General features: G+C 36.8%; 1 protein-coding gene across 1 annotated transcript in view; it reads left to right on the top strand.

The window, feature by feature from the left end:
- The window catches only part of LOC123252728 (butyrophilin subfamily 1 member A1-like), a 72,643-nt gene that overhangs the window by 43,962 nt on the left and 16,307 nt on the right, over nucleotides 1-12,374 (top strand). Inside the window, exons 2-4 of the mRNA XM_044681980.1 lie at nucleotides 2,997-3,341; nucleotides 6,186-6,464; nucleotides 7,421-7,549. Coding sequence (XP_044537915.1) covers nucleotides 2,997-3,341; nucleotides 6,186-6,464; nucleotides 7,421-7,549 — 753 coding nt within the window. The remainder of the gene's footprint in view (nucleotides 1-2,996; nucleotides 3,342-6,185; nucleotides 6,465-7,420; nucleotides 7,550-12,374) is intronic.

Raw genomic sequence — 12,374 nt, 5'->3', positions numbered from 1 at the left:
CGGAAAACCTTGTCTAGATTTTTTAAAATGGAATTTTCCTTTCTATCTCTTGCTTCTGGATTTTGTTGGCAATTTATAAAATGCTGATGGTTTATGTGGGCTTATTTTGTATCTGCAGCTTTGCTAAAATTATTATTAATTATTTCAACTAGTTTTTAGTCAATTATCTAGGATTCCGTAAGTATACCATCATATTCTCAAGGAGTGATGATTTAGTATCCTCATTGCCTTCTTTAATTCCTTTAATTTCTTTTCTTCTCTTATTTCTAAAGCTAACATTTCTAGTACAATATTAAATAATCGTGGTGATAATGGGTATCCTTTTTTTATCCTTGTTCTTGTTGGTAAGCCTTCTAATTCATTTTCATTGTAGATGAAACTTTCAAATGATTTTAGATAGATATTACTTACCATTTAAAGGAAAGATCCATTTATTCCTAGTCTTTCTAGTGTTTTTTGTATTTTATTGAAGGCTCTTTTGGCATCCATTGAAAGAATCATGTGATTTATGTAAGTTAGGTTATTGATATGGTAAATTATGCTTATAGTTTTCCTAATATTAAGCCAGTCCTGCATTCCTGGTATAAATCTCACCTGGTCATGTCAAGAAATTCTAGAGAAATATATTGCCAGTGATCTGGATTAGGAAAAGTGGTTCCATCAGAGAAATTGCTCTGAAAGTCAGCCTGTTTCCAGAAACCAAGAAGGGAAAATGACAATAGATGTCCCCAGAAATAAGGAAGCTGTATCATGAGGTTCAGAGTCCTTGGCTATAAGAGACAGGAAAGTGGGACTTAGGTCACTTAACCTTTCATGTCTTCTTCATGTGCCATTATTTTGTTTGTAAGACCATATACCCCAAGGCAATGCCCTCTTGAAGGCTCTTTGTATCTATAATGTATTTATAAATCATTTTTAAAATATCATATTAAGAAACACCCAAGCATTGTAGTTAGACTCTCCATGAAATATATATTACTTTCAGGTTTTCACGCATCCTGGTAAGTCAATTCTGACATATATAGATATCATATGTGAAATAATTTATTGACAAGATTTTGTCTGCAAACAAATCAGAGGGAATGAGGAAATTAATACTGAATTGGATTATTTGTTAATAATGTTTCTGTGTGAAACCATTTTCCCTCTTATCCTTCAAATGTTAGGCTGAAACAGCCTGCTTTCAGACTAAGGTTACTTCCAGCTCTGAAGCTATCAAACTGGGCTGAAACCTTTGGTCTTTTTTTGAGGCATCGATAGGTATAGACATTTGAAGCAATGGATGATCAGCCCTGTTGAACTTTGACCCATTTGAAAGTAAGGCAGGCCAATCATATCTCTTGCTGGAGAAAGAGTGTACTATCATTATCCTTGTTTAGACAAAGGCCCACCTCCTCTGTAACAAAGCAATAAGGAAGAAGTTCAAATCTGTAAGATCACTTCTTCCTTTGAAACATCCACCAGTGGGGTCTACCATGGGAGGTATAGGGGAGAAACTGTTAGACCAATCATGAAAAGGATATAGATTCCTATACAAGGAAAAATCAGACTGGCTGGAGTGTACTTTTGCATAGGAGGCAGCAAAAGATCCATTTTTTCTTAGCAGGCATATACATCTGTTAATAAACAATGGTATTCTCAGGAAGAGAAATTCTTTGAAACCTTTTTTCTTTTAAATCTTTTAATCACTTATCCCCTCTGGCTGGCTTTTGATTTTCTATATTTTTGTCAATTCCTTATATATCATGAGTATCAGTCTCTAATCAGAGAAAATTGATGCAAATATTTTGCTTTCTAAAAGTATAATTTTCCTTTTTATTCTTAACCATATTGATATTTTCCCCCCATGGAAAACTTTTTCAGTGTCATATGATACAGATGCTTTGATGAGTACTTATGGTTTGTAAGGGCTTTACAAATATGTTCTCATTTTTTCCCTTTGCAACAACCCTTGGAGTTAGGTTCCATTATTATTCTTTTAATTTTACAGATTAAGAAACTGAGGGGGCAGCTGGGTAACTCAGTGGATTGAGAGCCAGGTCTAGAGATGGGAGGTCCTAGGTTCAAATCTGGCCTCAGACACTTCCCAGCTGTGTGACCCTGGGCAAGTCACTTGACCCCCATTGCCTAGCCCTTACCACTCTTCTACCTAGGAGCCAATACCCAGAAGTTAAGGGTTTAAAAAAAAAAGAAACTGAGGCTGACAGGTTAAGTATTTTGCCTAGGGACATAGAGTTTTTATGTGTCTGAATCAGAATTTGAACCCAGGTCTTCCTGGATCCCTGTTCAGTGCTTTATCCAAAAGTACCACCTTACAATGGAGACTAATTTTATCTTTTGTGCTCTCTCTTCTCCCTTATTTTGTTAAGAATTTTTCTCCTTCACCATATTTATAGACTAATTTCCTTCTATTTTTAGTTTACTTTTAATATTCTAATCAAGTATCTACTTGCAACAATTATGGTATTAAACTTGAGGTTAAAACAAATATGTTTGATTTGAGACTTGTTTTAATTTTGTTTTGTTTCATGGTTGTTTTAGCTTTATGTTAAGACAAATTTAACCCAAGGATAAACTAGAATGAAAGGAATATTTCTTACTGACCCTAGCTTTAATGATATCTCTGCTCAACTTAATAATTTTTATTGGTCTGGCCCTTGCCACAGAGGCCATTGTTTATTATGATGTCTACCTTGGTCCACTGTGTCCTTATCAGTTTATTTAACTGGGAAAAGAGACATGGAGAGTTCACCATTACTGGGGATATCCAACCAGTGGACAGAAGGTCACTTCTCAGAAATAAATTGGAAGTAATTCCTGTGTAAGATAGAGGATTTGACTGCATTTCATAGGGAGTTTCTGATTTTCCTTTAGATGGTAAGTTTCTCTGATTTCTTTAATGAAGAATTGGACAGGATGCATAAATGTGTTTTTTCATTTTGTTCCCATTCTTGTATCAATCATGGAGTTAATATAACTCTGTCTCCATTCTCTAGGAGAGTTCACTGTGTTGGGACCACAACTAAAAATCATTGCCTTGGTGGGCAGAGATGTCACATTCCCATGCCACCTCTCTCCCCAAATGGATGCTCAACATATGAATGTAATGTGGTTTCATGACCAGTTAGGTGTGGTACATCAATACAAATATGAAAAGGATTATTTGATATATCAGCATTTAAAATATCAAGGGCGGACAGAATTTCTTCATGAGAACATTTCCAGGGGGAATGTAGCTCTTCGACTCCATCATGTCCAACCCTCTGATGAGGGAAAGTACCGGTGTTACTTTGCAAGTCCCACTTATAATGATGAAGCAGAATTCCAAATGGATGTAGCAAGTGAGTATGTGCTAGTGTCCTGGTAGGGGGTGTTGGTAGTGTTTACCTGGGGGAACACACACACCCCTACACATTATGCTAGAGGGATGAAACTATGCATGGTGGGTTGGTCTAATGATATCCTGGTCTGAAATGAGCTGATTGAAGTGAAAGTATCTGAAGGGCTATCTAAAAATAAAGTTCAAGAGTTAGGAGGGCAAAGAGCAGTTTAGGGCAGAGACAGGTGACTTAGTGGTAGTAACTGGGGTGATTCAAGCCTGATACATGGACACAGGCAAAGAACATTTTTGGGGAAGCAATTGGTGGTGGATCAGGAATCAGATCAAGATGAAATTGTGAGACCTAGAGGTTTTTGGAATGACACTTTGGCAAATATAGGGGCTTTAGGAAATCTTTCTGCTCATAGTAGTATGGATTAACCAATTCAAGAGAGTAAAAAGAAAAAAAAGAAAACATAAACAGAAGAAAACAGGATTGAGGGAAATACACAGCAATCATAACTATAACTGTGAAGGGGATAAATTCATTCCTAAAACAAAAATGAATATTAGAATAGATTAATATAGAAATGTTTCATGTGAATTCACTAATATGATGTATATCATATTGTTGCCTTCTCATTGGATGGGAGAGAAACTGGAGGGATGGAAACAATTTGGAATAGAAAACTTAAAAAGTAAATGCAAAGGGGGCAGCTGCGTAGCTCAGTGGATTGAGAGCCAGGCCTAGAGACGGGAGGTCCTAGGTTCAAATCTGGCCTCAGACACTTCCCAGCTGTGTGACCCTGGGCAAGTCACTTGACCCCCATTGCCTACCCTTACCACTTATCCACCTATAAGTCAATACATAGAAGTTAAGGGTTTAAAATAAAAAAAAAAGTAAATGCAAAAATATTTTTAAAAATAACATATGATCAAAGTCAAGAAGACAGTTTAGAAGTAGCAAAATTCAATTCCTCTGTGAAAACCCTTCCACTCCAATCAAAAATAAAGCACTTCAAGGCGGGCAGAAAATTAAATCCAACAAGAAGACAGAGTTATGGGACCCTCTTGCTGGATTCGACTTAAAAGGTATGCAGAGAAGGTTGATTTCTTGGATTTAAGGAAAAGAAAGAAGGAAAGTCCCTGTGTCCCTACCCCACCTACTGTGCTGAGTCTTAGGTGGTCTATGGGATCTCAGGGCAAGGGCTCCAACTAGGACAGAGTACCTTGCTACCATTACACAAAGCGTAGTGCTCTGACCACAGCTGGCAAGGAGGCAGCTGGAGGAGAGAAGCAGAAAAGAAGGCAGACTGATTGGAACCTTAAGTCACCACACCACCATTTTAGGCTTTTGCCTCTGGATATTTTGGCCTCAGGGCACATTCATGCTATAGGAAATTATCCAAGAACACTACCCTAAAATTCTTGAGCAAGAGGATAAAGTAGAGATAGAAAGAATGCACATATCGCTTCCTGCATTAAATCCCCAATTGACAACACCCAGGAATGTTATAGCCAAGTTAAAGAACTTCCAAACCAAGGAAAAGATACTACAAACTGCTAAAAAGAAACAATTCAGATGTCATGGAGTTACAATCAGGATTACAAAGGACCTGGTTGCACCCAGACTGAAGGAATAGAAGGCATGGAATATGATGTTCCAGAAAGCAAGGGAACTGAGTCTACAACCAAGAATCAACTACCCAGAAAAATTGACTTTATTTTTGCAGGGAAAATATGATCATTTAATAAAATAAAAGATTTCCAAGCATTCCTGAAGAAAAGATCAGAGTTAAATAGAAAATTTATGTTGAAATACAGAATTCAAAAGAATAACCAAAAGGTAATTAAGAAAGAAAAAAAAACCTTAAGGGACTCAATAGGTTCAAATGATATGTATTCCTATATGAAAAGATGATATTGGTAATGCATAAAAATTTTTTATTATCACCAGATAGCTAGAAGAAGTATACTTAGAGGGCACAGTAACAAACTGTATAGGACGATATGTCTCTCTCTCTCTCTCTCTCTCTCTCTCTCTCTATATATATATATATATATATATATATATATATATATATATAAACTAGGGGTAAAAAAGAGCATAATACTTATATAAATGTGAAAAGAGAAAAAATGAAGTAAATATATATTTTGTAAAGAAGTGCATAGGGGAAGGGGAAGAGAAGACCAATACAATGGAAGGGTGGAAGAGATTGTTGATAGGTAATACATAAATCTTATGCTCCTTGGAATTGAATCAGAGAGGGAAGAATAATAAGATCCATTGGGGCAGAGAATTATATTGTAACCTATAAAGAAGTAGAAGGGTAATAAATGGGCTGGTAGGGAGGGGTACAATACAAGGGAGGGAGAGGCTAGAGGTCATTTTAAAGGCACTAGAGTAAGAGGTGAAAAATGAGAGGGGAGGGGTTGGGAAGGAGAATAATATTAGGGAGGAGAAAGTGGGGAGACTGACTAAAAGCAAAAAGTTGGAGGGGAGGATAAGAGTGATAAGATAAAAGACAGAATCAAAGGAGGAAGTAAAAATGGAGGGGAATACACAAATAGTAATCATAACTGTGAATGTGAATGGGATGAACTCCTCATAAAAATGAAGTGGATAGCAAAATGGATTAAAAACCAGAATCCTATCATATGTTATCTACAAGAAACACACTTGAGGCAGTTAGAAATAAATAGGGTAAAGGTAAGAGGGTAAAGCATAATTAACTGGACTGTAACTATGACAAAGAAGGCATGAGTAGCAATAATGATCTCAGAGAAAGCTAAAGGAAAAACAGAATTCCTTTTTGTCTCTAGGAATAAACTTACCTTTACTTGCTTTACTTTCCTTTTCTAGGTACAGGGTCTAGCCCTCACCTACACTCCGAGGATGCTGGAAATAAAAGGATTCGACTGGTGTGCACATCTGCAGGATGGTATCCAGAACCTGAAGTGCAATGGAGGAACCACATGGAGGAGCCATTGTCACAAGGCACCACAATCAATAAGAAAGAGAATGGACTGTTTTCTGTTGAAACCTCAATCACTGTGTCTGCCAATTCAAAAGAGAATGTTTCTTGTGTCATTGGGAACCCTCGTCTCAGCCAAAAACTGGAAGCAAGTTTTTCTTTGTCAGGTTAGTTCCCTCCATGAGCACTAAGTCAACTTTGTGAACAGATAGACTATTTCATTTAAAAGGCAGGCAAAAATCCCAGAATTTTAATATTTCTCCCATTAACGTGTTAAAACATTCCAAATTCTACCTTTAGGAATTATAAGATACAGAGATAGAAGGAATTTTAGACATCATGTAATCTAAATCCTTACTTTTACATATGAAGAAACTGAGACTGAGTTGTAAAGTAAGTAAATTAGGCATAAACATTTAATGAATGCCTACTATGTGCCAGGCATGGTGCTAAGTGCTAAGGGTTTATGAAGAAAAGGAAAAAATTACCTTTATTGTCAATGAGCTCACAGATTAATGGGAGGAGATAATGTGCAAACCTCTCTTTATATTTTGTTTGCTTTCCTGCTAACTACAAACATGCCCAAATCTCCTTCATCCTTTAAAACAAAAACAAAAGCAGCAAACCAAAACACTCTGTTACTTCCTCCCACCATCTTTAATAGCTCTCTTCCTAAATTTCTCCTCCTTTTTATGGTTAAACTTTTTGAGAAAGTCATCTATATAAATTTGGAACCTCCACTTCATCTCTTTTAATTTGATTTGAAACTTTCTCTAATATGGCTTTTGATTTCTTATTCAACTGAAATTGCACTCTTCAAAGTTACCAATGATCTCTAATCTGTCAAATCTAATGACATTTTCTCAAAATATGATCATATTCATCCTGTCTGCAGTATTTGGTATTATTAATCACTCTCTTCTATATACTTTCTCCTATCTGTCTTCATGAAACATTTCTCTCCTGGTTCTCCTCCTAGCTGTCTGATCGCTTCTTAGTATCCTAAACCTGGTCTAAGCTTTAGTTTCCTTCTCTGTAAAATTAGGGGGCTACACTAGAAGATCACTAAAGATCACTAACAGACCTGACTCTGGTGTATAATTGTGTGGTTTGAATTTTTCAGATGCCTTATTTCCAGATGACATTCATCAGATGGAAATATGGATTTGGATTATTATCTTTTTAAGCATTGGGTTTCTTGTCATCATCATCATCATCATCATTAAAAGACGGAAGTCAAAAAACAATGAAGGTAAAGATCTGCATATGGCAGCCAGATGGCTCTGTGGTTAGAGTGCCAAGTCTTGGCTCAGGAAGTCTCATCTTCCTGAATTCATGAAATCTGACCTCAGATTTGTAACCTTGTGTGATCTTGAGGAATTCAGTTCAATTGGGAGAAGCTGCAGAAGGAACATATGAAAAATAGGGTGGCCTAAGTAAGGCATCTTGCAGAATGTGGACTTAAATTACTTCTCAAGGAAGTTAGGGGATCTAGGAAATAGCGATGAAGAGAATAACATTCCAGGGAGGGAAGGCAGCTTATGGAATCACTCAGAATAAATAGATTAAGTGTCTTGTTTGAGAACCAAAAAAGAGGACAGTGTCAATTGATTTTATAATACATGGAAGCAACTATGGATAGATAGAAAATCCTAATTACGTTTATCAGGAGTTCTCTAAGTCAATGTAGCCTTCCAGTTTTCAGAATTTGTAGAAGAGAGTTATTATCAGTTTGGATTTTTCACAAGAAGTATGTTTTTTATTTCCCAAAATACTCTTGTTATAAGAAATGACAGGGCCAACTGACAAACCAATGTTATGACAGAGGGGAGATAGAGAGAGAGTCTATGATGTGGAGACTCTCTTCTAGCTCTCCCCTCAGGGGCTGAATATGCACTGCCGGAGACTTTGAGGGGGTATCACCCCAAAACTGGGTGACCTGGATGCTGCTCCACAGGAGTTGGGGGTGAGGCTTCCCTATAAGAGGAGGTATAGGGGACCCCAATCCGATTCTGAATGAGGGTGGGGTTCATGCAAGCCTCCCCTGAGATCAGTCAACTTCATAGCAGGGGGTCTGGCTCCAAGATGGAGGCAGCCAGACTAAGATGTGATTCCCCTCCCTCTTGTCTCTCAGGCACTCTAAAATGCTATCTGACTAATGAATGGCTTTTATTAATATCAATATAGGGATTGGGGAAAGGGGAGAAAGGCAGAGGGATTTTGGGGTGCCCTCTTCCCTATTTCTATGGAGTCCATCTCTCCGGTGGGAACCTTTGGGGTTCTTGCTCCCAAGCATCTCCCACCTTGTCCTTCTTCTGTTTCTATTTCTATCTTTTTTTATAATTGTAAGTTAGACCTGAAAGGGTTTCTCAGCAAGGTAGGGTAATGGGGAAAGGAGCCCAAGAGATTGCTCCCAAAATGGAGTCTCAAAACTTAGCTGCCTTGATGGTTGAAGTCTTGCTGGGTGAGAAGTGATGAGATGCCTTTGATCAGGGAATCAGGGTATCAATGTCCAAAGAAGGATCCTCAGGAAGCCCTCAGGACTGGATTTGAGCTGAGATGTCCACCTCCTCCCTCTCTCCAGTCTTCCGCCAGAAGTCCTCCTCCTTCTTTCTCCAAAGAATTACCAAGATTCCTCTCTGGACCCAAGTGTTCCCAACTGTTGCTAATGGCCTTCTTCTGCTTCTTTTTGTCCCATCCTCCATCCTTACATTGCTTAAGAAATAAAACAAAAGAAAATTGGAAAAACCTAGTGAATGGGAAGTAGTAAAATATGAGTCATTAATTGAAAGTTGAAAGTACCCTCCAAGGAATCCCTGTAGTCCAAAGGATTTATGTTGAAAATGAGAAAATAGAGGTTCAGAGATACTGTCATTTTCTAAATGCCAGAAAGATGCTGAGTGTGAGAGCTGGTATAGATTTGTACATTATTAGAATATGAGAAATCTTAGAGATTATGTAGTACAATCCTCTAATTTTACAGATGAAAACTCTGAAAAAATGTTTCCTCAAAGACTTTGAGTGAATTAGGATGAGAAGCAGGCTACAAATCTCGGTCTTATGACTCAGTTCAATAATCATTACTTGATATCAACAAGCTTGAATACATGGGACAACAGAAGTATCAAATGAGACATCCTTCAAGTTGTATATTGTTAATTTAAGTAGAGCCCTCTCTCTCTGTCTGTCTCTGTCTCTCAGATGTTAAGTATGAATATGGTGAATAATATTTTCCTATTTGTTTTCCATATATATGTATATAGTGATACTGCATACAACAGGAAAAGATGGGAACTAAATTGATCAAGAGTTCTCCAAATTAGTACAACTATCCAGACTTCCTAATTTGTAGAGGAGAGAAATTATCTTCTTGTATTTTCCCATACATGTGTAGTTTTATTTTCTAAAACATTGTTTCTTAAGAAATAAAACAAAGGTAATTTTGAAAAAGTAGTGAATGGGAAGTAATAAGAAATGAGCCATTAAATGGAAATTAGTATTACCCTAGAATGATCAGTTGAACATGGGAAGTGTCCTCCTTGAAAGTCATGGAGTCCAAAGGTTTCATTTACAGATGAGAAATGAGAGGCTCACAGATATTGACACTTTGTAAATTGGAAATACTAAAAATCAAAGGAGAAATTAATTAAAAAATTGAAAGAAAAAGAACTATTGAACTAAGATTAGGAGCTGATTCTATTAAAATGAACCACATGAAATAAAGTATCAGTTAATTGTTTTTTTAAAAAAAAGAGAATCAAATTACCAATATCAAAAATGAAAAGGAAGATTTAACCTCTCATGAAGAGCAAATTAAATCAATTACTAGGATGTATTTCACCCAATTATTTGACAATAAACTGTAAGGGGTAAAAAGGGATTTTGGTTAGGTGAGTATTAAAAAGTTTGGTTGCCAGGGAATTGAATAATTATCAATCCCCAATTAAAGAATAACCTCAAGTCAAAGTGACTTTTATGGAACTTTATTTACAAATTAGAAGAGAGAGAGAAAGTAAGAAAATTAGAAAGAGAATAAGATAGGATAAGTAATCTAACACACTGAGTAATTTGCTCCTGCCCCTGGCTCAACTTGAGCAGATTTAACTAGGCCTTGATCAGAGAAAGCTGAGCCGAGAGGCCCTGGGATGAATGAAGCAAAATCTTCAGTCTCTGGTCCTCTCTTGAAAGGAGAGTTCCTTCACAGAATCTAGGAAGATTTAGTCTTTACACTCACCATGTGTAATTCCAAGGGAGAGATTAAGAGAAATTTCACCTAGTCCAAGGTCTCAGCCAGCACTCCTCCAGGTCCAAGACAAGAACAAGAAGAGCTCCTTCAGGTCCAAGACATGAACAAGAAAAGACCTGAACTCACTGAACTCTTTTAAAGGGGCTTATTTTGTATCACTTCCTGTGCCTTCCTCTTAGTTTACATGTCCAATCACAACAGATGCTTTTCTTAGGACTGCCCAGGAGGCAGTCAATAAATTTTGATTCATCATTCACTGTAGCACACGTGGGTCACAGACCTCTGAACTTGTGAATTAAGTGGAGTTGTTTACACTTTTGGTGATTAGATTTGAGAATGGTCAAGGTAGATTTAATCTCATTATCACAAAACCCAATGATCTAGGTCCGTGATGGGCAAACTTTTTAAAGAGGGAGCCAAAGGAAAGGAAATGCTCATCTGTCAGTCTGTTTCTAAGGCAACTCTTTCAATGTTTCATTGTATTGTATCCTACTCATTGTATTCATCAGATTAGGAATAATGTTGGCAGGCTGAATAAAACATTTCAGGGGGCTGCATCTGGCCCATGGGCCATAGTTTGTCCATCACTGATCTAGGTGAAATGGATGAATATTTACAAAAATATAAATTGCCTAGATTAATAAAAGAGGAAGTAGAATACTTTAATAATCCCATCTTAGAAAAAGAAATTGAACAAGCCATCAGTGAACTCTCCAAGAAAAAAATCCCCAGGGCCAGATGAATTCACAAGTTAATTCTATCAGATATTTAAAAAATAATTAAGCCCAACACTATACAAACTATTTGGCAAAATAATCAAAGAAGGATTCCTACCAAATTCTTTTAAAGATACAAATATGGTGTGATACCTAAGTCAGGAAGACCAAAAGCAGAGAAAGAAAATTATAGACTAATCTTCTTAATGAACAGAGATGCAAAAATCTTAAATAAAATACTAGCAAAGAGACTACAGCAATATATCACAAGGATTATTCACTATGACAAGGTGTGACATATCAGAAATGCAAGGCTGGTTTAACATTAGGAAAATCATCAGCATAATCGATCTTATTATTAATCAAACTAACAAAAATCATATGCTTATCTCAATAGATGCAGAAAAGGCCTTTGGCAAGACACATCAATTCCTTTGGAAAACAATAGAAATCATAGCAATAAAAGGGTTTTCCCTTAAAATAATATTGATTTAAAACTATCGATGAGTATGATCTTCAATGGGGATAAGTTAGAAGACTCCCCAAGAAGATCAGGAGTGAACAAGGAGCCCATTATCACCGCTATTATTTAAGATTGTACTTGAAATAATAGCTTTAGGAATTTGAGAAGAAAAAGAAATTGAAAGAATTAAAGGAGGCAATAAGGAAACTATACTGCAGATAATATGATGGTATACTTAGGGAATCCTAGAATATCAACTAAAAACTAGGTGAAATAATAACTTTGGGTAGCTCAGTGGATTGAGAGCCAGGCCTAGAGATGGGATGTCCTAGGTTCAAATTTGACCTCAGACACTTCCCAGCTGTGTGAACCTGGGCAAGTCACTTGACCCCCATTGCCTACCCTTACCACTTTTCTGCCTTGGAGCCAATACACAGTATTGACTTCAAGACGGAAGGTAAGCATTTAAGAAAAAAAGCAAGCACACTTCTCAAGGGAAAATAAAACTCATAATATCTCCCCTCTACAAATTAGGAATACTTGCATTATGTATGCAAATTGCAAAAGCTAGCATTATTTGTTTGGTTGCATTAACTTGGGGAACACATGATCATTTTAGTTCCCATCTTTCTCTAGTTGTAAGCAGTATCAC

This window comes from Gracilinanus agilis, chromosome 6 (assembly GCF_016433145.1).
Source record: "Gracilinanus agilis isolate LMUSP501 chromosome 6, AgileGrace, whole genome shotgun sequence".
Taxonomy (NCBI): domain Eukaryota; kingdom Metazoa; phylum Chordata; class Mammalia; order Didelphimorphia; family Didelphidae; genus Gracilinanus; species Gracilinanus agilis.
Note: the sequence above shows the minus strand (reverse complement) of the source record. Positions and strands in the feature narration are given on the sequence as shown.